The sequence below is a fragment of the Schistocerca americana genome, chromosome 6 (assembly GCF_021461395.2).
Source record: "Schistocerca americana isolate TAMUIC-IGC-003095 chromosome 6, iqSchAmer2.1, whole genome shotgun sequence".
Taxonomy (NCBI): domain Eukaryota; kingdom Metazoa; phylum Arthropoda; class Insecta; order Orthoptera; family Acrididae; genus Schistocerca; species Schistocerca americana.
The window spans coordinates 340713989-340741170 of record NC_060124.1 but is presented as its reverse complement, the minus strand read 5'-3'; the positions used below and the strand labels follow the sequence as shown (position 1 = coordinate 340741170).

The following is a 27182-nucleotide window of genomic DNA, read 5'->3' as shown; positions in this document are numbered from 1 at the left end:
AAAAAGTTGAAAATACGTATTCCAAGTACACTACTGGCCATTAAAATTGCTACACCACAAAGATGACGTGCTACAGACGCGAAGCTTAACCGGCGGGAAGAAGATGGTGTGATATGTAAATGATCAGCTTTTCAGAGAATTCACACAAGGTTGGCGCCGGTCGCGACACCTACAACATGCTGACATAAGGAACGTTTCCAACCGATTTCTCATACACAAACAGCAGTTGACCGGCGTGGCCTGGTGAAACGTTGTTGTGATGCCTCGTGTAAAGAGGAGAAATGCGTACCATCACGTTTCCTACTTTGACAAAGGTCGGATTGTAGCCTATCGCGATTGCGGTTCATCGTATCGCGACATTGCTGCTCGCATAGGTCGAGATCCAATGACTGTTAGCAGAATATGGAATCGGTGGGTTCAGGAGGATAATACGGAATGCCGTGCTGGATCCCAACGGCCTCATATCACTAGCAGTCGAGATGACAGGCATCTTATCCGCATGGCTGTAACGGATCGTGCAGCCACGTCTCGATTCCTGAGTCATCAGATGGGGACGTTTGCAAGACAACAACCATCTGCACGAACAATTCGACGACGTTTGCAGCAGCATGGACTATCAGCTCGGAGACCATGGCTGCGGTTACGCTTAACGCTGCATCACAGACAGGAGCGCCCGCGATGGTGTACTCAACGACGAACCTGGGTGCACGTATGGCAAAACGTCATTTGTTCGGATGAATCCAGGTTATGTTTACAGCATCATGATGGTCGCATCCGCGTTTGGCGACATCGCAGTGAACGCACATTGGAAGCGTGTATTCGTCATCGCCATACTGGCGTATCACCCGGCGTGATTGTATGGGGTGCCCTTGGTTACACGTTTCGGTCACCTCTTGTTCGCATTGACGGCACTTTGAACAGTGGACGTTATATTTCAGATGTCTTACGACCCGTGGCTCTACCCTTCATTCGATCACTGCGAAACCCTACATTTCAGCAGGATAATCCACGACCTATGTTGCAGGTCCTGTACGGGCCTTTCTGGATACAGAAAATGTTCGACTGCTGCCCTGGCCAACACATTGAAAACGTCTGGTCAATGGTGGCCGAGCAACTGGATCGTCACTATATGCCAGTCACTACTCTTGATGAACTGTGGTATCGTGTTGAAGCTGCATGGACAGCTGTACCTATACACGCCATCCAAGCTCTGTTTGACTCAATGCCCAGGCGTATCAAGGCAGTTATTACGGCCAGAGGACGTTGTTCTGGGTACTGATTTCTCTGGATCTATGCGCCCAAATTGCGTGAAAATGTAATCACATGTCAGTTCTAGTATAATATATTTGTCCAATGCATACACGTTTATCATCTGCATTTCTTCTTGGTGTAGCAATTTTAATGGCCAGTAGTGTAACTCAAGAGTAAATGTGTTAATTTTATGTAAAGCACGGTATATAAAATTTCTTTGCCGTATCTTCAGATTTGTGGATTGGTGCATTTTGTAAATAGTGTGCGTTTTTCATGAACATCCCTGTTCAAAGGTCTCTGTTTGGGAACAGAGGGAGAGATCGTCAGCATAAATGAAAATTGTTGTATTATTTGGCAGAGGTCAACTGTTGGTAGAAGTATTAAATAACAGAGCCAAAACACACTACCATTATGGTGTAGAACGCAAGATAAGCTGCAGGTCTCGCTATAGCCGGCAAGGGTAAGCCTGTGTTCAAACGTCGGAGGAAGACGGGGGCATACCTTGTGAAGCACTGTGATGTGCTGTACAAAACAGGCTTTGAGTTGAGGTCATTTAGCGTTACTTATTAAATCCGCGTCGCACATCAGACACTGGGTGCCGCTTTGTGTGGTGCAAATGACACCCCATTACCTCTGTCACAGGAAGTAGTGTTAGTAGTAACGCAACGGGTCGTTATGGGCAGCAAATTTCGTTAAACCTGTGACAGCAGCTGTTAACTTAGATCTGTGTGATGAGTCTCAGACATGTCAAGATGAGAAACACTTGCCAAATACCTCTTTAAGTTGTTGTAGAGTAGAGGTAATAAGTTCTTCCGGAGCAGTGCCGTATCAAAGAGCACCTTTCTCAAAGTAAAAGGAAAATTCTTGAAGAGAGTACAATGTAGACCTAAATGGATCGTCAGAGATGAATAGAGCTTTATTACGATAAGATCTAAAGGAAACTGGAGCGTTAAAGAGAAGCAGTAATGGGTTCCGTGTAAGAATCAACATTGCGCAGAAACTGCTGAACAGATCGACTTTTTAAATATTTGGCTCGAGTTACTTGAAAAAAAAAAACATACAGCGTGGGATTAAAATGTATCAAATAAGCTAAATACGGTGGATGTTTTTTTCTACAAATTACAATTGTACCAGCCACAAGCAGCAGGCACCCTAATTGCTTCATAGCTTCTCACAAAACAAATTATAATTTTCTAGGGACTGATTACTCCGTTAATATTTTATTTTGATTCATACCACACACTATATCAACCGGTGCGTTTGTTTTAATTAAAACAGTATATCATCATAAAGAGGGAACTCTTACAGGTACCCGTCGTCTACGTTATATTATTAGCTTGTACAGGTAACTTGCGATGAGTGTTGAATATTTGATGAAAGCATTTTTATAGCCATCAGTTGTACACATTCAATTTCATTCTTTACCGGTTTCGGTTTTACAGAGATCGTCACTGGAAGGCAGGCAGTGCATCAGATGGATCAAAAAAGCAAGTTTCTCACATAAGACTCATTACCATACCATGTGAAAAATACTGAGTAACCAACGAAAGGATAACGTTCTACGAATCTGGGTGTGCCACGTCAGAAGTTTGAACGTGGTAGAGAAGCTAAAAGATCTGGAAAAAGAAATGCTAAGGCTCAATCTTCTATAAAAAGCGTTTGACAATATCAAATGATGCAAGATCGAAATTCTCAGAAAAATAGGGGTATTTTTTAGGGATCGACAGGTGATATACAATACGTACAAGAGCCAAGAGGGTACAATGAGAGTGGAAGATCAGGAACGAAGTGCTAGGATTAAAAATGGTAATTCTTCCAGTCTACATGTGGCATAACAACAAACCAGTGCTTAACAGTATTGGTTAAAAACAGTCTTAGTTGCAACTTTAGATTTTATATTTTTCAACGACGCATTTTGCCTTATTTAGGCATCTTCAGGTTATCTTAATTTGGTATTTCTTAAGTATTTCTTAAGAATCCTTTAGTCAGTGTAGCCAAAGGGCATCGTCGAAGGCGATGTTGGCCTCATATATTCGACGATGCCGTTTGGCTACACTGACTAAAGGATTGTTAAGAAATACCAAATTAAGATAACCTCAAGATGCCTAAATAAGGCGAAACGCGTCGTTGAAAAACAAAAAAAAACTAAAATTGCAACCAAGACTGTTTTTAACCAATACTATTAGAAATGGTGTAAGACAGGGATATAGTCTTTCGGCCCTACTATTCAATCTATATATCGAAGAAATAATGAGGGACATAAAAGAAAGATTCGAGAGTGAAACTAAAATTCAAGGTGAAAGGATATCAGTGATAAGATACGGTGATGACATTGCTATCCTCAGTGAAAGTGTAGAAGAATCACAGGATCTGCTGAATGGAATAAACAGCCTACTGAGCGCAGAATATGGACTGAGAGCAAATCGAAGAAAGCTGAAAGTAATAATAAATAGCAGAAACTAGGACAGCGAGAAACTGACACTCTGGACCGGTGATCTCGAAGTAGGTGAACTTAAGGAAGTCTGCTATCTAGGAAACAAAATAACACATGACGGACACAGCAAAGAAGACATAAAAAGCAGACTAGCAGTGGCAAAAAGAGAATTCCTGGCTAAGACAAGTCTACTAATATCAGACATACGCCTTTATTTGAGGAATAAATTTCGAAGAATGTACGTTTGGAGCACAGCATTGGATGGTAGTGAAACATGGACCGTGGGAAAACCGAAACAAAAGAGAATTGAAGCACTAGAGATGCGGTGCTAAAGAAAAATGTTGAAAATTAGTTGGACTGATAGTGTGTTCTCACCTGTAGGTTATGAACGAAGTATCGCTTTGTTAAAAAGAAGTCTACAGGTACCACATGTTGTACGGTGGACCGTATTTTGATTGTACAAGAGGTGGGATTCTTTCTGCACGTAGGTCAGATTGCATAGTGCTAGGCTGGAAATTTAGATTGCTGAAGGTGTATTGACCTTACATTTTATATTGGACAACATAACCGTCCAGATAAGATAGACTTACAGAGTCAGCCTGGTATCCCACCGCTGTCTGGGGCGTCTCCAACCACGTCTTTGCTAGTCACTGGGGCTCAGTTCGAAACGAGACTCATGACTGAAGACATTTCTACTCCAGTCAATGAGATTCGATGCCAAAGATGTGTCTGGAGACGCACCGGATAGCGGTAGAATACCAACTTCACTCTCGCCCGCCATACTGACTGACAACCAGGAGTGATGCTCTGGGATGCCATTTCATTTCATAGCAGGACCCGTTTGGCTGTCATCCTCAGCACCCTTACAGCGCAACAGTACGTCGGCTATACGCCCCGTTTTGCTGTCATTTATGACAAGCCATTCTGGGCCTAAACTTCAGCAAGGTAATACCCCGGAAACCGGCGAGAGTTTCTACAGCTTGTCTTCATTCTTGCCAAAACCCTACCCTTGGACGGGAAGATCGTCGGATGTCTCCCTTATTGAGAAAGTTTGTATCATTGTGGGCAGGGCGCTCCAGCCATCCCTGGCTTTTGACGCTCTAGCGCGCCTAATGGACAGAATTTGGCACGATATCTCTCAGGAGTACATCCAACAACTATGTCAATCGACGCCAAGCAGAATAACTGCTTGCATTAGGGACAGAGGTGGACCAACAAGCTACTGACTTGCTCAATTTGTGTAGCTCATTCTCTTGAATAAGTCATCCAGTTTTTGTGCAGTTGTAATGCTTTGTTTCTGCACGCACGTCACATCTACCGATTCGGATAAATCCTTTGTGGTACGTCCTTTTTTTCCTCTATAGTATATATTCACATGTTAAAATTAAAAGGTTACCAAAGACTCAATAAACATTTTAAATAGCGCTGAAGGCTCCAGGAGATACATTAGAATTTCTGTAATACAAGCCATCTGATATACCTCAGTCTTAGCGACAGGTGTGATGGCACAAAGGTCCACAATGTAACGTAATGTGCCAAGTGCTCCATTTCTCACAAGCCTCAGAGAGGTCAGTACAAGATGAATCACATGTGGTCAGTGGTGTGACTCCCAAGTGATGCTGACAGATCTGCCCCTACATGCCTGTACAGTATTTCATTAAGCGTACCGTAACTAATAGCATCTCGCAGATCATATTCAATATGCAGTTCTAAAACAAGCACTGTCACTCAAGAAGATGTGTTTTCGTTTTTACCTTTTTGTTGTTGTTGTTGTGGTCTTCAGTCCTGAGACTGGTTTGATGATGCAGCTCTCCATGCTACTCTATCCTGTGCAAGCTTCTTCATCTCCCAGTACCTACTGCAGCCTACATCCTTCTGAATCTGCTTCGTGTATTCATCTCTTGGTCTCCCTCTACGATTTTTACCCTCCACGCTGCCCTCAAATACTAAATTGGTGATCCCTTGATGCTTCAGAACATGTCCTACCAACCGATCCCTTCTTCTAGTCAAGTTGTGCCACAAACTTCTCTCCAATCCTATTCAATACCTCCTCATTAGTTATGTGATCTACCCATATAATCTTCAGCATTCTTCTGTAGCACCACATTTCGAAAGCTTTTAATCTCTTCTTGTCTAAATTATTTATCGTCAATGTTTCACTCCATACAAATATTTTCAGAAATGACTTCCTGACACTTAAATCTATACTTGATGTTAACAAATTTCTCTTCTTCAGAAACGCTTTCCTTGCCATTGCCAGTCTAGATTTTATATCCTCTCTACTTCGACCATCATCATTTATTTTGCTCCCCAAATAACAAAACTCCTTTACTACTTTAAGTGTCTCATTTCCTAATCTAATTCCCTCAGCATCACCCGACTTAATTCGACTGCATTCCTTTATCCTCGTTTTGCTTTTTACCCTTCGTATAATACGCACTAGGCCATAAAGGAAAACCAAAAGAAATACCTTTTAACTCCGAAAATGAAAACCTTCAACGTTTGTCAGTCAACCCCTTCTTCGCCTGGCATCTTCCTCAAAACCTCACGGCGAGGACGAAAATAGATGATATCTTGTGACGTCAGTCGGCGATGGAAATCAGAGAAATCAGGTTGCTGTCAGCGGATGTCCTACCGAAATTTCCATTTCCGCTCTCTGCCCCGATTCCTCTCGCCCTCCATCGCAGTCGTCTACTTCACAACAGCGTTAGTAAAGCTTCGCAGCTACGTTTCAGTACGCCTATTGCACAATGAAGCGTGATCTACCCGTTTGTGGAGTTTTAGCTGAGGGATGCGGTTTGAAAGTGTTTTAAGTACAATTTTGGTATTACGAGTTCTTAAAAAAGGCGGTTGACACCTGATAATGATGATTATATAATGTGCTTAAAGCCTGAGTATGTGTGTGTACGTTTCGTTCACTCAATGTCGAGCTTTGAAAATTTCCTACATCTGTTGCATAGTTTCTATCTAAATTATTTTGAAAAAAGACATATTGAGTGTTGTGAATTAACTTTATCAACTGTTAGCCATGCGACATCCTTGGTCTAAAATTTCTGTCCATTAATTGCAGATGAGGTCAGCTGTACATTGTTTTCGAGTGTAACACTGCCGTCATGCAATGTCATTTGCATTAGATGCTGATTCACTATTTTCGTGATCACTACCGTTAGTACTAATTTCCTCATCGACACTTGATTTCACTTTTACTGTCAATAAAATGTACACACTGTAATTGAATTACTGAAATATAACAGAAACTCAGTAGTTGTAGAAAATTTCAGTCGTGATATACGTTCCCGACTAGATGGTTTCCAATTATTGTCGCTGTTACGCATATGAGTGTTTACTATCGCAATGAAAAATCACTTTTACCATAAATACTCTTGCTAGAAAAAGGATTTCGATCAGGATAAGGATCTGGATACTGTGGCGAAAAAGCTTTTGCGTACTATGATCAAAGAAATATTCTTGATCTTACCTGTGGTTGGCGTACTTCTTTCTACATTCCGTAATGTTCAATTTCTTCACATTCTCCTTTTCTCATTATATCCTCATTGTTCAATATGAGGAGCAACGACAAAATACAAGTCGTTTTTCAACAATCACTGTTACAATTACTTTACTTTGTACTTACGATCCGAAGATTGTGGGATCTGATCTCTGTTCGGTCACCAGTGCATTTTATTCTATTTTTTACTACTGGCTGGAGAATGACTTAGAGCTTTTAAATTGGAAATGTTTCCTGACATTTAACTGCCGAAGCATAAATGGAAGTTAATGAAGTACTTTTACGGCTGGCTGCCGAACAGACGCCATCAAACATATCTGAAGTAAACTTTCTAGGAAATTTCATAGTAAATGTTCTTAGCAATATTTTCTTCTCAGTGGAAAGCTTTACATCTTCTTTCTGCTGCGACGGTCGTCTCGAATACAGCCGCCGCAGAAGTTAGTAATTGCTGATCCTGTCGCCAAATGAAAGAAACACGTATTTCTATGCGGTGAGATGAACTGTTTGCCAAATAGACAGGCACTGCAATTCACTTCGTGGTATTTATATTAACCCAAAATCCAATATTACTTTCAAAAGTGTTACAATGGGAAGACCGATGAAATGTTTGCGTCCTTTCTTGATCAACACACACCTCAGACTCCTCTCTTTTGGTCGACGAAAAAAAAGTGACATTCACATCTCTATCATTCATCCATCAACATCTCTGGTGCAACGCATTGCTTCCTTTTTTATCGTATGTATACTCTTTGGAAACATCTAGCGATAGCCATTGTGGATATTCGGAAAAAAACGTCTGAGCTCATATGAAACATTATGAATTAATGAATGCGAACACATCGGAAGTTTACTTAATCTACAGAAGAAAATTAATGCCATTTTTACAGGTCAGGTGAGAAAGAATAAGGGGAAACAAGGGTGAATATAAAGGGACGCCTGCTTTGTCTTAGGTACCAACAATCAAACGTTTTTTAGAAAGTGACTGTCTGTCAAAGTTTTCATGCTGCTTCATCAGTTCATGTGCTGCATTAAACAAAGTTTCGAATGTTTGCGCTTCATGTTCAAAACCAGTAGTGTTTATTTTGTCACTGAAGTATGTAACGGCAATATTTTCCTCAAGATCGAGAAATGCTATGGGATTACTGACAAAAGACATAAGCGTTTCGAATCTTATTAAACGAAGACTTTATCAGCATTAATCTTGTGTAGCCTTATAGAATTAACATCAATTGAAAATAAAAGACGTATAAATTCTAGTATTTCATTGTTTGCTTTCATTTTTTACTTTTCACTTCAAGAAAACTAATGCAGTCTCTAGGGTGATATGTCATAAAATATTAAAAGCATAAAAATTCAGAACTCGTGTGAGGGCACATATACCACAGTCAGATTTTTAGTGTGAATATCATTAACATAAACAACCTCGTTAACGCTGCTGATACCTCGTACTCTAGCGATAATTTCGCGGCAAATCAAGCGTATCAAAGCATTTCCTCGGAAGGTGGAGCCTGCGACTGATTACTGATGCAGGCGTGTATGTCATTAATTACATCGCTTTTACTTACGATTTACGTTTTTTGAACGGTTAAAAAAAAGGTGGATTATATTCGTCCATTACAGAAGTGCCCTAGGCAATGCAATTAGTAGGAATTGCAGGCAGCAAAGGCGAATGGAAGCAGGCGAAACTGAAGAAATGGAAAAAGAAATCATCTTCAGAAGGATTGACTACGGATATAGAAAAGTCAGAACACTCCTCGGTGAAATTAAAAGCAGGGGTGGTGACTAAGAGTGAAATGGGAATTCCACTGTTAAACGCAGAAGGATGAGCAGATAAATGGAAAGAGTACAGTGAAGGCGTTCGACAGTGTGAAACAGTGCAAAGTATTCGAAGTTCTGAGGAATATAGGAGCAAGAAGAGTGGCAGGAATGATATAAAATTAGGTTTGCCAGATTAAATTGACAAAATTACCATATATTGTCAGACGAAAGAATATTGTGAGCTTAGCAAACATTAAAAATTATGTTTATTATTGCTAGTTTCAGCTTTCAAAAAAATTTTGTTGCCTTTAATTATTGTGGGAAAGATCGTTCCACGTTGCAACTTCAAATTACAACGAATTCATAATAAATCTGCTTTCACCATACGGTCACTCAGTTTGTTTCTAGTGTTAGACCACGAATGATTCACGAGACTGAAGACACTTTCCATAGAGGCTTTGCTGTAAGGCACCCCCATTCTTCTTTTGACAATTTTTCAACTCAGTAAATAATTTGGTACTATGAAATGAATTCTAAAAATACCAAATCAATCGTACTTCGATACTGAACACCGAACATGGGTTTGGAATACCAAACAGTTCGGTAAAAAACCGAACACCTGGCCACACTGTTTACATGTACAAGAACCAAGACGGATCAATGAAATTGGAAGACCAAGAACGAAGTGGTCAGATTAAAAGGGGTGTAAGACAGGGATACAGTCTTTCGCCCCTGTTGTTCAATATATAGATCGAAGAAGCAATAAGAGAAACAAAAGAAAGTTTCAAGAATAGAATTAAAATTCGTGGTGAAAGGATATTAATGATAAGATTCGTTGATGACATTGCTGTCCTCTGTGAAAGTGAAAAAGAATGCAGGATCTGTTGAATGGTGTGAACAGTCTAATGAGTACAGAATATGGATTGAGAGTAAACGGGACATAAACTACTGAGTAGTTAAAAATGGGAACAATGAGAAACATAACTTCAAACTTGGTGGTGAGGAAGAACACTCCTGGAAATTGAAATAAGAACACCGTGAATTCATTGTCCCAGGAAGGGGAAACTTTATTGACATATTCCTGGGGTCAGATACATCACATGATCACACTGACAGAACCACAGGCACATAGACACAGCCAACAGAGCATGCACAATGTCGGCACTAGTACAGTGTATATCGCACTTTCGCAGCAATGCAGGCTGCTATTCTCCCATGGAGACGATCGTACAGATGCTGGATGTAGTCCTGTGGAACGGCTTGCCATGCCATTTCCACCTGGCGCCTCAGTTGGACCAGCGTTCGTGCTGGACGTGCAGACCGCGTGAGACGACGCTTCATCCAGTCCCAAACATGCTCAATGGGGGACAGATCCGGAGATCTTGCTGGCCAGGGTAGTTGACTTACACCTTCTAGAGCACGTTGGGTGGCACGGGATACATGCGGACGTGCATTGTCCTGTTGGAACAGCAAGTTCCCTTGCCGGTCTAGGAATGGTAGAACGATGGGTTCGATGACGGTTTGGATGTACCGTGCACTATTCAGTGTCCCCTCGACGATCACCAGTGGTGTACGGCCAGTGTAGAAGATCGCTCCCCACACCATGATGCCGGGTGTTGGCCCTGTGTGCCTCGGTCGTATGCAGTCCTGATTGTGGCGCTCACCTGCACGGCGCCAAACACGCATACGACCATCATTGGCACCAAGGCAGAAGCGACTCTCATCGCTGAAGACGACACGTCTCCATTCGTCCCTCCATTCACGCCTGTCGCGACACCACTGGAGGCGGGCTGCACGATGTTGGGGCGTGAGCGGAAGACGGCCTAACGGTGTGCGGGACCGTAGCCCAGCTTCATGGAGACGGTTGCGAATGGTCCTCGCCGATACCCCAGGAGCAACAGTGTCCCTAATTTGCTGGGAAGTGGCGGTGCGGTCCCCCACGGCACTGCGTAGGATCCTACGGTCTTGGCGTGCATCCGTGCGTCGCTGCGGTCCGGTCCCAGGTCGACGGGCACGTGCACCTTCCGCCGACCACTGGCGACAACATCGATGTACTGTGGAGACCTCACGCCCCACGTGTTGAGCAATTCGGCGGTACGTCCCCCCGGCCTCCCGCATGCCCACTATACGCCCTCGCTCAAAGTCCGTCAACTGCACATACGGTTCACGTCCACGCTGTCGCGGCATGCTCCCAGTGTTAAAGACTGCGATGGAGCTCCGTATGCCACGGCAAACTAGCTGACACTGACGGCGGCGGTGCACAAATGCTGCGCAGCTAGCGCCATTCGACGGCCAACACCGCGTTTCCTGGTGTGTCCGCTGTGCCGTGCGTGTAATCATTGCTTGTACAGCCCTCTCGCAGTGTCCGGAGCAAGTATGGTGGGTCTGACACACCGGTGTCAATGTGTTCTTTTTTCCATTTCCAGGAGTGTAGATTAAGTTAAGGAGTTCTGCTGACTTGAAATCATAATAATCCTTGACGGACGGAGACAGCACGATTTAAAATGCAGACTTGCACTGTCAAAAAACCACATTCCTGGCTGAGAGAAGTCTACTGTTATCAGACATAAGCCTTAATTTAAGGAAGAAATCCCTGAAAGTACAAGTCTGGAGCACGGCATTGTATAGTAATGCGAGATGGACTGTGGAAAATCCGGAGCAGAAGAGAGTCGAAGCGTTTGTGATGTGGTTCTACAGAAGAACGTTGAAACCCAGTTGGACTGATAAGATAAGGAATGGGGAGGTTCCTTGCAGAATCGGCAGAAACAGGAATATGTGGAAAACACTGACAAGAAGAAGAGACAGAATGATAAGACATGCGCTAAGGCATCAGAGATTAACTCCGTGGTTCTAAAGGGAGCTGTAGAGGGTAAAAAATGCAGAGGAAAGTGCTACTCTGAAAAGAAGAGGTTGGCGCAGGAGAGAAACTGCGGCGAAGCGCATTTAATCTGTGCGAAGACCGAGGATTCAAAAAGAATGGAAAGGTCATTTAGGCTCAGTCGTAGATATAACAGGCGGCACACTTCTGTTTATTGGTAGGATACTGAAAAAACCGCAGTCATACTATAAAGGAATTTTGCTTCATAATACTCGTACGATCAATCCTAAAAAATGCTCGTGTGTGTGGACCCCTCAGTAAATAGGCGTAACAGGGCGTACTGAACGTACAAAAAGAAGGACTACACGAATGGTCACAGATTTGTGTGACCTACATGAGAGCGTGTCGGAAATGCTGGAAAACGTGAGCTAGCAGCCGCAGGAGTTTACTGCAGCCCTCTACGTATCGTTCCCGCAGGGACAGCGACGACACTGTTAGACTAATTACAGGAAGCACAGAAGCATTTGAAATGTAAATGGAACGGCGAGAAACATTAATACGTGGTACAATAAGAATGCTCTGAAATACAGTTCCCAGTTTGCAGGGTATGCACGAGGATGTAGATGTAGACGGTATTGTATTGTATTTTTAATGGGCGTAGTTTTCTGCTTTTGGCTGTAGAAGTTTTTATTCCGTTATTGTAGTGCGTAAATGAGACTGTTATATTTTAACCTTCACGTGGATAGCATACGTTTAGGCGTTATATTACTCATGTCAGTAATCACAGCTGTTGTCTCAATTGCCACAAAGTGGAACAATCGTAAAAGGGTTCTATTATTCTTAACTTCCGTGTATTTCTGGGCAGTGACATGTTATCAAGTATTTATGTTTCACAATGGCTCCCGTGCCCGGGTTCCCGGGTTCGATTCCCGTCGGGGTCAGGGATTTTCTCTGCCTCGTGATCACTGGGTGTTGTGTGATGTCCTTAGGTTAGGTTTAAGTAGTTCTAGAGCACTGATGACCATCGGTGTTAAGTCCCATAGTGCTCAGAGCCATTTTTTCACAATGGCGTAACGTCGATATTGCAATAGCAAAATAAAAACATGTACACCGAGGCGTGATACCCTACTAAGATCAAACCTCCATCGGCGCATCAACCTTAATAATTTTTGACAATTTGCGTAATTTTGAACCTAGGCCTGCCAAATTTGATAAATTATTAATCTGGTACTTAGCTAGTATTATGTTGGCTTTGTTGCCTTCTTCACGGTATGACTGTTGTATTGAGTTTTTGCTGTGCAAAGAAGTGCGGAACTTCCCAGAATCGTAACAATTTAACGAATTACTTTAACTACTAAATAATAAAAGTTCATTAACTTTACCTTCTGTACTTTTAAACGCTCAGACCAACCGTTCACAATAATCATTCAACTTTGAAAGTAATATCATTTCTATCTACTCACAAGAGCTACAAAATTGCAACTATTCCCTACGACTGCACACGCACACACGTCTAACTTTATATCGTCTGTTCCCGCCAGGCGCGTCAGATCAGAGATTAAAAGTGGAGACAAAGCCTCTAACCATTTACGCTGCTGGCAACTAAAGTATTTAAATTGACTTTACACATATTTTTTACGTAAATTACGAAATTTAATGAAAAGATTGTTGTAAATAAATCTGCAAAATTTACTTAGGTTTATGTCTTGATAACTAACTTCGAAATTTTTCTATTCATATCGAATAAAAGCAGAATTCACAAAAAGTATCGTTTAAATAGAAATCGAGTTACATAAAATTATTATTTGTAAATCGAGTGATCGATATCCGAAGGTTCCTAATATAAGTTGGACCTGACGACATCGCAACATCTAAAAACAGAAAATCGTGTTCTTTAAACAATTCATACAGGCTGCAGACCACATTACAAAAAATTAATGTATTGCGACTGGCTGCAGTTTAAGTTGACCTTGACACAGAAAGTCAACGTGTTCACTTTTCCTACATTCACAACTCGATAAAACCGGTTTAATGCAATTTATATCCTGACTTATGTATCTGGTTTTTTGATGTAGGTATAAGTTGCTCATTACATAAGACGTAACGGGAAAGAGGGGGACGCCTTTGTTGGTGTTGGACGTGTGCCCTTTCTGCAGTACACTGGATCTTCTAATTAAATTTAGGGTAAGATTAAAACAGAATTGTATATATAAACGTATTTCGTTGTAATAATATTGTTTGTTGAGACGAGATACTGGCAGAAGTAAAGCTGTGAGGACGGGGCGTGAGTCGTGCTTGGGTAGCTCAGTTGGTAGAGCACTTGCCCGCGAAAGGCAAAGGTCCCGAGTTCGCACAAAGTTTTAATCTTCCAAGAAGTTTAATATTGTTTGTTGCATATTTCTGAAAAATATTTGGCGTTTTGCCTGTTTGCATTAGTCAGTCATATTTATCTACATCAAGAGATGCCGTTGTTGTCGGCCGTGATGCGACTGAATTCCAAAACTGCATCTTGTCCTGAGGGATATAGACAAAAGATTTCTTGCTATCATCCATTTCGTTTTTATTTATAGGTGGTACAAGTATGTAGGCTTTCTTTGAAGGGAGTGTCAAAGTTTGTACAGCTTTTCTCAGCCTGCAACTGTCCATCATCATGTCAGCAATATCCGTGTGGCACGTAACATTACGCGGATTTGCAGTTGAAAAGGTCACCTCATGGTATTTTGAAACAACGAGAACGCTTTTCAGGTGTCTAGGAACGACTATACCATACGGATCAACCCTCAGGCAGTTTCCTTTATACAGTGCGCTCTAAAATCCCCCTTACAAACTTGCAGAACTTGTAGATGGGATTGAATAGACAGCGTTTTCAATCGGAACCCATGTCCGCAAACGAACCGTTTCCGTGCTACATCTGTTTGAAAACATGTTTGCAAGGTAGGTATGCAACAGGGTAGTCACGGTGGAGGGTGCTTACGTCGGATCAGCTGATATCATTTGACGTCTGCCCTACCTATCCGACCTGGTTCGAGCCTTATTCACTTGTGTGTGGCGGTTAGAGCAACATGGTTGAGTACACGTCTGCAAAATACACCAACACGATCCTACTGTATGACATAGCTCACGACAGTGGAAGAGCTGTTCGTCGCTTTTATCAAAATCGTTACGCAGAACGTCTGGCTCCATAGCATACCCTTTCCGCCAGAATTACGGAAAGGGCTCCTTCCCCGTCGCTGGCGTGACTGTGGTACTCCAAGGGGACACTGCAAACCCAAATCGGGAGAGGGCTTACTGCATCATATTGAAGGGAACCCGTCAACGAGTACTTCGGTCCGGTTTCTTTAGTTATTAATGAGTGGTATTGAAAAACTACTGATGTACTCTGTCACGTCTAATAAATTATTTGTAAAAGTGGTCACGTTACCAGCGTGTTTTCAAATGGATGCAGCACGGAAACGGACGTGGGATCCAATTCAAAATATTGTCTACTCAGTCCCTCTACAACGTCATAAAAAGTTTGTAATGGGACTTTTAGAGCACCCTGTAGAAATGGAGGGCAAAATATTGTCTACTCAGTCCCTCTACAGTCATAAAAAGTAATCGATAAAAAATCCACCTTCATCTGAACAACGGAAAACTTATCATATTTTGACGAATGTTTTATGAGTTCAACAATGCCGTCCATTGTAGAGTATCTTTCCTCCTTCCACCTAGTTTCCCACCTGCGGCAAACAGAAAACTGAAGGCGTTGCCAGGCACTTTCTGTCCTTTAAGCAGCTTTCCTGTTTGCAGTAAACAGTGCATTGAACCGCTTGGATCATAATCGAGAGAAAACGGAAATTTATAAATTTCGGACTAGTAGCCTTTTTATAGTATGCTGGGAACAAAGCCTTTGGTGTCATCTAGGAAGTCAGGGCTGAGGGTTCGAACTAGTGACATATCATTGAAAGCAGCTCCGACGAAAGTACTGTAAAATCGCGGAAATATGCTAATTACGAGTTCGCGAAGTAGTACAAAGTGTATTTAAGTGAACGGTATAGTGGAAGTCGTGTGGAATTTCGGACGGAATATCAAAATTATTGCTTTTGGCTGTTAGTTAAAACCGCGTGGCATGTTGTGCTGTCTAAGACTGGAACAGGTATTACGTGTAGAGCAGAGGGCACAGCATTTGAGCGAGCATTTTCATAACTAAACGATCTAGTCAACTCTATTAACTTCGGTAACGGGTGTAAATACCATAAACTGGCTGCGTGTGTGATTGTGGTGTGCGTGGGAGCTTTTCATTGTGTAGGCACTTAGTACGGACTTGGCAGTATTAACTGTGATCTTTATCGTAATAATACACCTGAAAATTTACATTGCCAAGTTAAAACTTTTATTTCAGTACTAGCCAAATCCCGTTTACAGGATAATTCTATGTATGTTGCGACCTGCAGTAGACAGTAGTGGTCTAGTATTTTCTACTACAGCTATTAGCTAGACAAATGAACATTGCTGGACACTGGCAGGGCGGTAAAAAGTAACGTGCCGCGCCGCACCTTGTCTCAGATTTCCAAAGATTTAACTGGTGTTTATCTGTAATATTGTCCTCCGTGATGTCACATACCTTCTCCAGTCTTCCCCACTCTACCGAGTGCACCCTGGGTGACTGGTGGACCGATGTCCCCTGTTGCAGACTGCTGCGTGGAGAAGGGCGCGCTGCACAACAAGGTGTACCCGGCGGTGCGCGCGCGCTGTCGACAGCGCGGCTATGAACTGCACGTGGTCGACCTGCACTGGAGGACGGCGCTGGAGAAGCAGCAGGACCACGAGTTCCCAGAGCTCTGTCTGGGCGAGCTGGCACGTGAGTACAGCCAACAGGCACACACTTCCTCCCCACACTGTGTCTCGCTTAGCACTCGGCTAGGCGCAGCCCTGGTATACAGGGTGTTCCAAAAGGGTACGGCCAAACTTTCAGGAAACATTCCTCACACACAAATAAAGAAAAGATGTTATGTGGAAATTTGTCCGGAAACGCTTAATTTCCATGTTAGAGCTCATTTCAGTTTCGTCAGTATGTACTGTACTTCCTCGATTCACCGCCAGTTGGCCCAATTGAAGGAAGGTAATGTTGACTTCGGTGCTTGTGTTGACATGCGACTCATTGCTCTACAATACTAGCATCAATCACATCAGTACGTAGCATCAACAGGTTAGTGTTCATCACGAACGTGGTTTTGCAGTCAGTGCAATGTTTACAGATGCGGAGTTGGCAGATGCCCATTTGATGTATGGATTAGCACGGGGCAATAGCTGTGGCGCGGTACGTTTGTATCGAGATAGATTTCCAGAACGAAGGTGTCCCGACAGGAAGACGTTCGAAGCAATTGATCGGCGTCTTAGGGAGCACGGAACATTCCAGCCTGTGACTCGCAACTGGGGAAGACCTAGAACGACGAGGACACCTGCAATGGACGAGGAAATTCTTCGTGCAGTTGACGATAACCCTAATGTCAGCGTCAAAGAAGTTGCTGCTGTACAAGGTAACGTTGACCACGTCACTGTATGGAGAGTGCTACGGGAGAACCAGTTGTTTCCGTACCATGTACAGCGTGTGCAGGCAATATCAGCAGCTGATTCGCCTCCACGGGTACACTTCTGCGAATGGTTCATCCAACAATGTGTCAATCCTCATCTCAGTGCAAATGTTCTCTTTACGGATGAGGCTTCATTCCAACGTGATCCAATTGTAAATTTTCACAATCAGCATGTGTGGGCTGACGAGAATCCGCACACAATTGTGCAATCACGTCATCAACACAGATTTTCTGTGAACGTTTGGGCAGGCATTGTTGGTGATGTCTTGATTGGGCTCCTTGTTCTTCCACCTACGCTCAATGGAACACGTTATCATGATTTCATACGGGATACTCTACCTGTGCTGCTAGAACATGTGCCTTTACAAGTACGACACAACATGTGGTTCATGCACGATGGAGCTATGGAACTCATGCACATTTCAGTCGAAGTGTTCGTACGCTTGTCAACAACAGATACGGTGACCGATGGTTGGTAGAGGCGGACCAATTCCATGGCCTCCACGCTCTCCTGACCTCAACCCTCTTGACTTTCATTTATGAGGGCATTTGAAAGCTCTTGTCTACGCAACCCCGCTAGCAAATGTAGATACTCTTCGTGCTCGTATTGTGGACGGCTGTGATACAATACGCCATTCTCCACGGCTGCATTAGAGCTTCAGGGATTCTATGCGACTGAGGGTGGATGCATGTATCCTCGCTAACGGAGGACATTTTGAACATTTCCTGTAATAAAGTGTTTGAAGTCACGCTGGTACGTTCTGTTGCTGTGTGTTTCCATTCCATGATTAATGTGATTTGAAGATAAGTGATAAAATGAGCTCTAACATGGAAAGTAAGCGTTTCCGGACACATGTCCACATAACATATTTTCTTTCTTTGTGTGTGAGGAATGTTTCCTGAAAGTTAGGCCGTACCTTTTTGTAACACCCTGTAAACGTAGATAGTCGCTGTTGATCTGAGAGATACGAGGTGCGACAATAAAGTAATGAAACTGATGTGAAAAAAAATGTTGCTTACCGTTTTAGTCAAGTTTAGTGTTGTCTCCTTCAAAGTAGTTCCTTCTGGTTGCACGCACTCTCACCAGCGCTTTTGCCATTGATGGTATCATTTCTGGAACTGATCTTCTGTAATATCCTCTAAGACCCTCGTCACAGTTTTTGGACATCTTGTGTTGTTTGAAAATGCTGTCCCTTGACCGCCGTTTTGACTCTTGGAAATAGAAATAAGTCACCCAGAGAGATATCTGCTGAATAAGGTGGCTGTGGTAATACTGAAATTTGTTTTGAGGTTAAAAATTGCTGTACTGACAGAGCAGTGTGGGATGGCGCATTATCGTGATGCAGAATCCAATTATCAGCAATGTTGGCACAGAAACGAAGAACTCGTTTACGAAGACTTTTTAAAATTTCTTTGTAGTAACATTCGTTAACTGTTTGTCCAAAAGGCACTCACCCAAGTTGACATCCGTCCGTGAGGTTGATGGTCGTCCATTGCCGTCTTTATCTTCAACATTCGTTCTGCCTTCACTAAACATTTTATGCCAATGAAAAACTTGAGCTCTTGACATAACCTCCTCTCCAAAAGCCTTCTGAAGGTTACCGTAAGTTGTCTTCGCGTTTTCACCCAGTTTAACGCAAAAAGAAATGGCCTACCGTTGCGCAATATTATGCGCTTCTATTTCCGTGACGAGAGACACAAACATGTGTTAACTTATTACAGCACAACTCACGACTGAGCAGTTGCATTGATGTGCCTCTTGGACTAGAAGCAGCTTATGGACCAAGGCCAAAGATATTGTGCCTACGCAAGCCTGCAAGGTTGCCACATCTTGCAAAGAAAATCAGCCTCATTACTTTCTTATCGTAAAAATGAGAAAAATGGATAATTTTGTATTTAAAAAAAAAACTAGTGAGTTTCACATTCAAAAGGTGGAACACGAGAAACGACTGTCGTTCTTCACATGTTTATTGGAGACGTGGAACAGAAATAGGATCGGGCAAATAAAAGTGGCTCAGACTAGTGAATACGATTGCACGTGAAAGTATGCATCTAAGCACACCCCATGACGTGCTCACCACGTGTACGCCTGCCGCGTGGTCCACGCCGGTTCAGAGCGTAATGTGTGCTGTGTCAGTGTGAGTGGAGCAGTGCAAAGGGGACGATGGTAGTCACAGTGGAGTAGCGGGTGTTCGTTGTGGAAAGTTACGTGACAACGAAGTCGCGGTAACTAGTTGTTTGCAGACAAGTTTAATGGTGTCAAGGAGTGCCACGCAACGCTTAGTCCGAAAATGGCGTCAGACAGGATCTGTTCTGAACAAGTCAACAAACATTCAGAAACGTGCCTGCACACCAGAAAATGCTTCGGACTCTACAATATCAACCTGATGCCTGTCGCAAGAGATCGGCATATCACGTAATACTCCACCTGCACCTGCAGATGAATCGCTACCGAATGTCTGTTGTTCACGCAGTAAAACTAGCAGATGCTCCTCAGCGGTTCCAGTTTTGTGAGTGGCTGTTCGCTGAGATAACAGTAAATGGCTTGGACATGGACCTGTTCTTTATGACTGGTGAAACCTGGTTTCACCTGGCCGGTTACGTCAACTCACAGAATCACAGGTCCCAGGCAGTGGAGAATCCGCATAACTTCCACGAAACACCGTTGTTCAATCAGAAGGTTGGGTTTTGGCGTGTAGCCTCTGCACGTCACATTGTTCAGCCCATCTTCCTTCATCAGACGCTGACTTCAGCGCGTTAGATTGCCAACATTTTGAAACCAGCATTAGCGGAGGAGAAAAAGACCTAACTTTAGTTTCAACATGATGGAGCAACTGCGCATACAGTCGACCGAAGCTTGGAGCACATTTACATAATCTTCGCACCCGACAGACTTGATAGCAGAGGTCAGTCTAGTTGCGGCCCTAGCTGGCCACCCAGGTCACCTGACCTGTCAGTACACGATTACTTTGTTTGAGGAGCTCTCAAGCCCAAGGTGTATCACAACCAACCTCATAGTCTTCAAGAACTGCAGCGGAACTTTTCGGATGAGACTGCAGCAGTTCCAGCAGTCCAGCTTCGATCTGCCTTAAGCAGCTTGCTGATCATGGCCCAGAAGTGTCAAGAGATGAATGACGGTCACTTTTAATATCTGCTACAGTCAGATTAGTACTGGACTTCCTCTTCTCTGCTGTGTTTCTTTGAACCCTGGAACTCTGTTCTCCAGGCTATTTTATTTGCACCACCCTGTATGCACATGAAAATAAATTCTGTTAAAATGCTTTAGGAACCCGAGTGTCACAACATATAAACTGAAAGGAGTATACTGTGGCGCACTTGTATGTGGCACCGGAATGAGATAAGAATGTTAATAAAATAAACTAGTATACCATAAACAATGAATATCTCTCATAGGCTCGACAATGTGCGCGACCGCAGAGCCAAAGATACTGCTTTGTTGGAGTAAGAGAGCGCTGGGCGCTTCGTTGTAGGCAGCTGTCAGTGAGGGAAAGACGATGAAGTAGGCAGTCTTTGTGGTGTGCTGCCACCAATAGTTAGATTGATGTAGGTATGTCAATATTGTTGAACATGGAAGCAGAAATCTTCATGGAAATAAGGTAAAAGTGTTAAATAATTATGATTTCTGTTTCTGCCAGTGCGTTAGTATAGATGAGTTGGCTGATAATGTGTAATTGTTGAGCAACCCCAGAATATACGTAAATGTTTTGAGAAAAAGACTAGTTAGATACTTCATTTTTGTAATGCTTTTAAGATTTGTTAACAGAGCTATGTGTAATTTGACGATTCGCGTTTATGTTGGATTAAGGAAATTAGATAATACTTGATGTTTAAATGTGAATCAGTTGTGAGTAATGTAGCTTCAATAATCAGATGTTTTTGAAAAGACAAACTCAACATGCAATATAATTTTGCTAAAAAATCTGTGAGTTAGTAGTTCACCGTAATCAGTACCGCCTCCCAGTCCAGGTCATATATGGATATTCTCAAATGGTCTCGTTTATCAGACAAATGAATTCCATGTGCATTTCCAGTAGGCCTATTATGGCCAGCATTGCACACTACTGAGCCTGTAGCTAGCATTCACATTTTTTATGAGAGACCAGAATATATCGCGTTACTCCGTTGCTGTTTTAGGGGTAAGACAATTTAATTTATTTGTCATGTGCAGAGGGACCAAAGTTATCAGTTTTGAAAAGGGCCAGATGATTCACTGCCTACGGGGCTGAATATATTTTGCAGCTACTATATTTCGTTATTGGTACTGGGAGTTGCATTGCCCACTCGATTCGTGTAAAGTTTTGCTAACAATAACACAGAGCAAGCACACCACTTGCAGTTACAACACGCAACACGACATTTCGAGTTATGTATCCATTCCACAGATCAAACTTCATTCAACATAATCGTAAAGTTTATTATTTCATTTTTAAAGAACGTTACCAAACGACAACGTGCATAAATAGCTACGAAAAACAAAACTCAAATCAGTCAGAATATTTACAAAGTTCAGTCGCTGTGGATCTCACAGGTCCATTAGATTTCTACAGCATTCGGAAAGTGGAACCAACTACGGAGTGTGACGGCTGACTATTTAGTACGATACTGGACGAGGGACCTTCTCACTCCATGACACTAGCACTGTACGGCCAAAAACATCAAGAAGTTCCAGAGCGACTAACAGAGTGTCAAATGCTTTTACTCAAGAATTTGTAGTAGTAATTTCACTTCCTGACAAAATAAAAACGTCCAGGAGGAAATGATGAACCTTCACAAATTGAGAGGATGTTGTCGTTGTGGTGGTCTTCAGTACAGATACTGGTTTGATGCAGCCCTCCATGCTGCTCTATCCTGTGCAAGCTTCTTCATCCCCCAGTACCTGCTGCAACCTTCATCCTTCTGAATCTGCTTCGTGTACTCATGTCTTGGTCTCCCTCTACGGTTTTTCCCTTCACGCTGCCCTCCAATACAAAACTGATGATCCCTTGGTGCCTCAGAACGTGTCCTACCAACCGATCCCTTCTTCTAGTCAAGTTGTGCCACAAATTCCTCTTCTCCCCGATTCTATTCAGTAGCTCCTCATTAGTTACTTTATCTACCCATCTAATCTTCAGCGTTCTTCTGTAACACCACATATTTCGAAAACTTCTATCCTCTTCTTGTCTCAACTATATAGTTATCGTCTATGTTTCATTTCCATATATGGCTACACCCCATACAAATGCTTTCAGAAAAGACTTTCTGACACTTAAATCTATACCCGATGTTAACAAATTTCTCTTCTTCAGAAACGTTTTCCTTGCCATTGCCAGTCCACATTTTTTATCCTCTCTACTTCAACCATCATCAGTTATTTTGCTCCCCAAACAGCAGAACTCATCTACTACTTTAAGTCTCTCATTTCCTAATCTAGTTTCCTCAGCATCACCAGATTTAATCTACATTCCATTATCCTTGAATTGCTCTTGTTAATGTTCATCTTATATACTCCTATCAAGCCACTGTCCATTCCGTTCAACTGCTCTTCCAAGTCCTTTGCTGTCTCTGACAGAATTACAATATCATGGGCAAACCGCGAAGTTTTTATTTCTTCTCCAGGATATATGATGTTATTTCAGGGATTACAAAATCGAGTCAAATGTAAAAAGCAAAATAACTGTGCGATAGGGCACCACAGCTGCGTATCTCTATGTTAGAAAGTGAAAAACTGCTTCAGCTGTATAAAGATTCTTTTTATTGGATTCACGACTGGTTTCGTGGCACTACAACCATGCGTATCTTCCAGCGATCATCTAGATGTAAACATATAACCATTATATTTACCCTGTAATATAAGTCCTCAGTCTTAAAATGTAGCTGTAATAACATATCTCAGGTCATAAGATGGGCAACACTGGGGTTATATGGAACATCCAACATTCATCATCAGTTTAGAATAAAACTGCCGGAGAGGCGATATGCCAAAAATAAAAGTTGCACGTTGTGATCCTATTCCCTGATTAATTGGTAATACCTAATAAAGACTATAAAATGCTGTGTGACAACCGACGAAATCACACGAACGTTATATATCTAAATAGCAAGTTAAAATATAGGACCAAATAGAAACAACTCACAGAATGTTCTAATCTGATGCTACAATGTCATCTGATTCGAAAGATAAATAGTGGAAACCAGTGATAGGTCCAAAGCTGGATTCCAAATGTAGAAAAAGCAGTACCTAGAAATATAACTGTGCAGAGTATAGAAACGATACATAAAATATGGACACGGTTCTATGGTCACTTCAAAAGAAAGGACGTTAACAGGCTGACGGAAAAGATATATTTTGAAACAAAAACCCAAAACCACATGTTCTGCTTTAGCAGACCAGAGTAATCGACACGAAGACGCGCTGCTCCGTGGACAGCGGACCGCAAACAATCCCGCTCAAAAAGGAATTTTGCACGGAGAGCAAAACTAAGATCGTTGCCAAATACATAAAGCTTATACCGATCGAATCCTGTCTCATCGAGTAATAATGATGATAATAATAGTATTACTACAATAGTAAACAATTCATGCCACAGGTCTAATCCGAAGAACAACAGATAATAATACCATATACCATTGTTTTATTAGCTTGAATGAAAAAAAAGAATACAGTGAAGAAACCAATACACTGAAATGCTTTTGTGTTTACAGCTCTATAAAACACTACATGATAGAAGCTGTACATAACCAATCTACACTTCTGACTATTAAAATACGAGGGTTGGAACTTTAATAATGGTAAATACACTACTGGCCATTAAAACTGCTACACCACGAAGATGATATGCTACAGACACGAAATTTAACCGACAGAAAGAAGATGCTGTGATATGCAAGCAAATGATTAGCTTTTCAGATGATTCACACAAGGTTGGCGCCAGTGGCGACACCTACAACGTGCTGAAAAATAGGAACGTTTCCAACCGATTTCTCATACACAAACAGTAGTTGACCGGCGTTGCCCGGTGAAACGTTGTTGTGATGCCTCGTGTAAGGACGAGAAATGCGTACCATCACGTTTCCGACTTTGATACAGGTCAGATTCTAGCCTATCGCGATTGTGGTTTATCGTATCGCGACATTGCTGCTCGCGTTGGTCGAGATCCAATGACTGTTGGCAGAATATGGAATCGGTTGGTTCAGGTGGGTAATACGGAACGCCGTGCTGGATCCCAACGGCCTCGTATCACTAGCAGTCGAGATGACAGGCATCTTATCCGCATGGCTGTAACGGATCGTGCAGACACGTCTCGATCCCTGAGTCAACAGATTGGGACGTTTGCAAGACAACAACCATATGCACAAACAGTTCGACGACGTTTGCAGCTGCAAGGACTCTCAGCTCGGAGACCATGGCTGCGGTTACCCTTGACGCTGCATCACAGACAGGAGCGCCTGCGATGGTGTACTCAACGACGAACCTGGGTGCACGAATGGCAAAACGTCATTTGTTCGGATGAATCCAGGTTATGTTTACAGCATCATGATGGTCGCATCCGCGTTTGTCGACATCGCAGTGAACGCACATTGGAAGCGTGTATTCGTCATCGCCATACTGGCATATCACCCGGCGTGATGGTATGGGGTGCCCTTGGTTACACGTCTCGGTCACCTCTTGTTCGCATTGACGGCACTTTGAACAGTCGACGTTATATTTCAGATGTGTTACGACCCGTGGCTCTACCCTTCATTCGATAACTGCGAAACCTTACATTTCAGCAGGACAATGCACGACCGCATGTTGCAGGTTCTGTACGGCCCTTTCTGGATACAGAAAATGTTCGACTGCTGCCCTGGCCAGCACATTCTCCAGATCCATCACCAATTGAAAACGTCTGGTCAATGGTGGCCAAGCAACTGGCTCGTCACAATACGCCACTCACTACTCTTGATGAACTGTGGTATCGTGTTGAAGCTGCATGGGCAGCTGTACCTGTACACGCCATCCAAGCTCTTTTTGACTCAATGCCCAGGCGTATCAAGGCCGTTATTACGGCCAGAGGTGGTTGTTCTCAGGATCTATGCACCCAAATTGCGTGAAAATATATTCACATGTCAGTTCTAGTGTAATATATTTGTCCAATGAATACCCGTTTATGATCTACATTCCTTCTTGGTGTAGCAATTTTAATGGCCAGTAGTGTAGATCATTTATACACACTGTAAACAGTAACGGTCCTCTCCCACCTACTTGAAGTATTCCTGAAATTACCTTTATATCTGTCGGTTTTGTTCCGTTAAGACCGACGTGACGAATTCTGTCTGCAAGGAAGGCTTGAATGCAGTCACCAATCTGATCTGACACTCGGTAAGCTCGTATTTTTTCACTGAACTACAGTGAGGAACTGTATTAAATGCCTTGCTGAAGTTATCGAACGCGACATCAACCTGAATATCGTTGTCTACTGTGCTATGGATGTTATGGAAGAACACGGCGAACTTAATTTCGCAAAATATAGGGCTACAATTATATGCATGTCCTACGACCTTTCTTGAAACGAGAATGAGGTTTTTTTTCCAATCGTTATGTACCCTTCGTTGCTCCAGTGACCTACGAAACAGTGCTGATAGAAAGGAAGTAATTACTTTCGCATTATCTCTGTAGAGTCTTAAGATTTGTCATCTCTTACAGACGCGTTTCCACTACAGTGTGTTAAGGGGAGTACGGGGAGAGGAGTAGGCAAGCATTGGCTGGCGGGGGCAGAGGAGCCGAGGGTGGGGGGGGGGGGGGGGTTGACAAGGCACGCCTACCAGTTGCAGTGCTGGCACTACAAATTGCGCGTCATGCTTACACGAAAGCAGACGAAAGGCTTGGAAGTAAAACTCGCTTTAAATGTTATTCGTAAACGAAACTGAAATCGTCATGTACATTAAAATGTATGTTTGTCTACTATGCGCTCACAAACCATTCATCCGATTGCAAAGTACTGTAATATGAATGTGTTTCGAAATAATACAGTAACCAGTGGTGTTCCCATACAAAGCAATACGGTAGCAAGGAAAAATGAAATATAAGATAATTCGGACGAAATAGGAGGCTCCTTCAAAGTGTTCGCGAACAAAATATCTGAAATGGAAACTCGCCTTTTCTTGCCAGGCGTTTGTGGTGATACGCCAGGATGATTCTTGGAAAACAGTTTGAATCTTCCAATGCTACGCATGCTTTGTCCTGTGTATGTAGCAGCTCTCACTGAAGATTTGTAAATGGGTGAAGCAATTTTTTCTGCTCCCTTTCCCTTTCGCAGCATTCAGTCACACGCAATATAATTTTGCGAGCATCGCTACGTAATACTGGTTTCCTTCTAACCGTAGGCCTACCGGTAAGGGTTGTCGGCGATTCCCGAGATGGGCCAGCAACTGCCTCTTCACTCATTTTGATAATGTTTAGCACAACTGCACAATAAAAACACGCAGAACAGTACAGCGCAAAACAATAACGAAGCAGACGACAATGGCTACCTTGTACAACACAGTCAGCTACGTAATGTTGGCAGCAGTCGAAACTGCGTCCCTACCGAAGCCTCCCGACGTTTACCGACTTCTACCGATTCAGGACTAGGGAGAGGTCTGCCATCTAAAAGTTTACACACTGTACTAAGCGATTGCAGTTGCTTTTCTAGTAAATGATTACTTATCTCAGCATGTCGGCCTTCTTGCGATGATTTGAAGTAGAACGTATCACGATCTTCCGCAGTGAAACAGTTTTGGTAGAACGAATTCAGCATTTCGACCTTCATCTTCCGTTCCGCTGGCGGTAAGGTCACTGAGTGACTGAATACATGATTTCGA

At 42.7% G+C, this 27182-nt stretch overlaps 1 protein-coding gene across 1 annotated transcript in view; it reads left to right on the top strand.

Annotated features, from left to right (window-relative positions):
• LOC124619443 (NACHT domain- and WD repeat-containing protein 1) overlaps nt 1-27182 on the top strand; it is a 578477-nt gene that overhangs the window by 370264 nt on the left and 181031 nt on the right. Inside the window, exon 6 of the mRNA XM_047145830.1 lies at nt 16442-16609. Within this exon, the coding sequence (XP_047001786.1) occupies nt 16442-16609 (168 nt within the window). The remainder of the gene's footprint in view (nt 1-16441; nt 16610-27182) is intronic.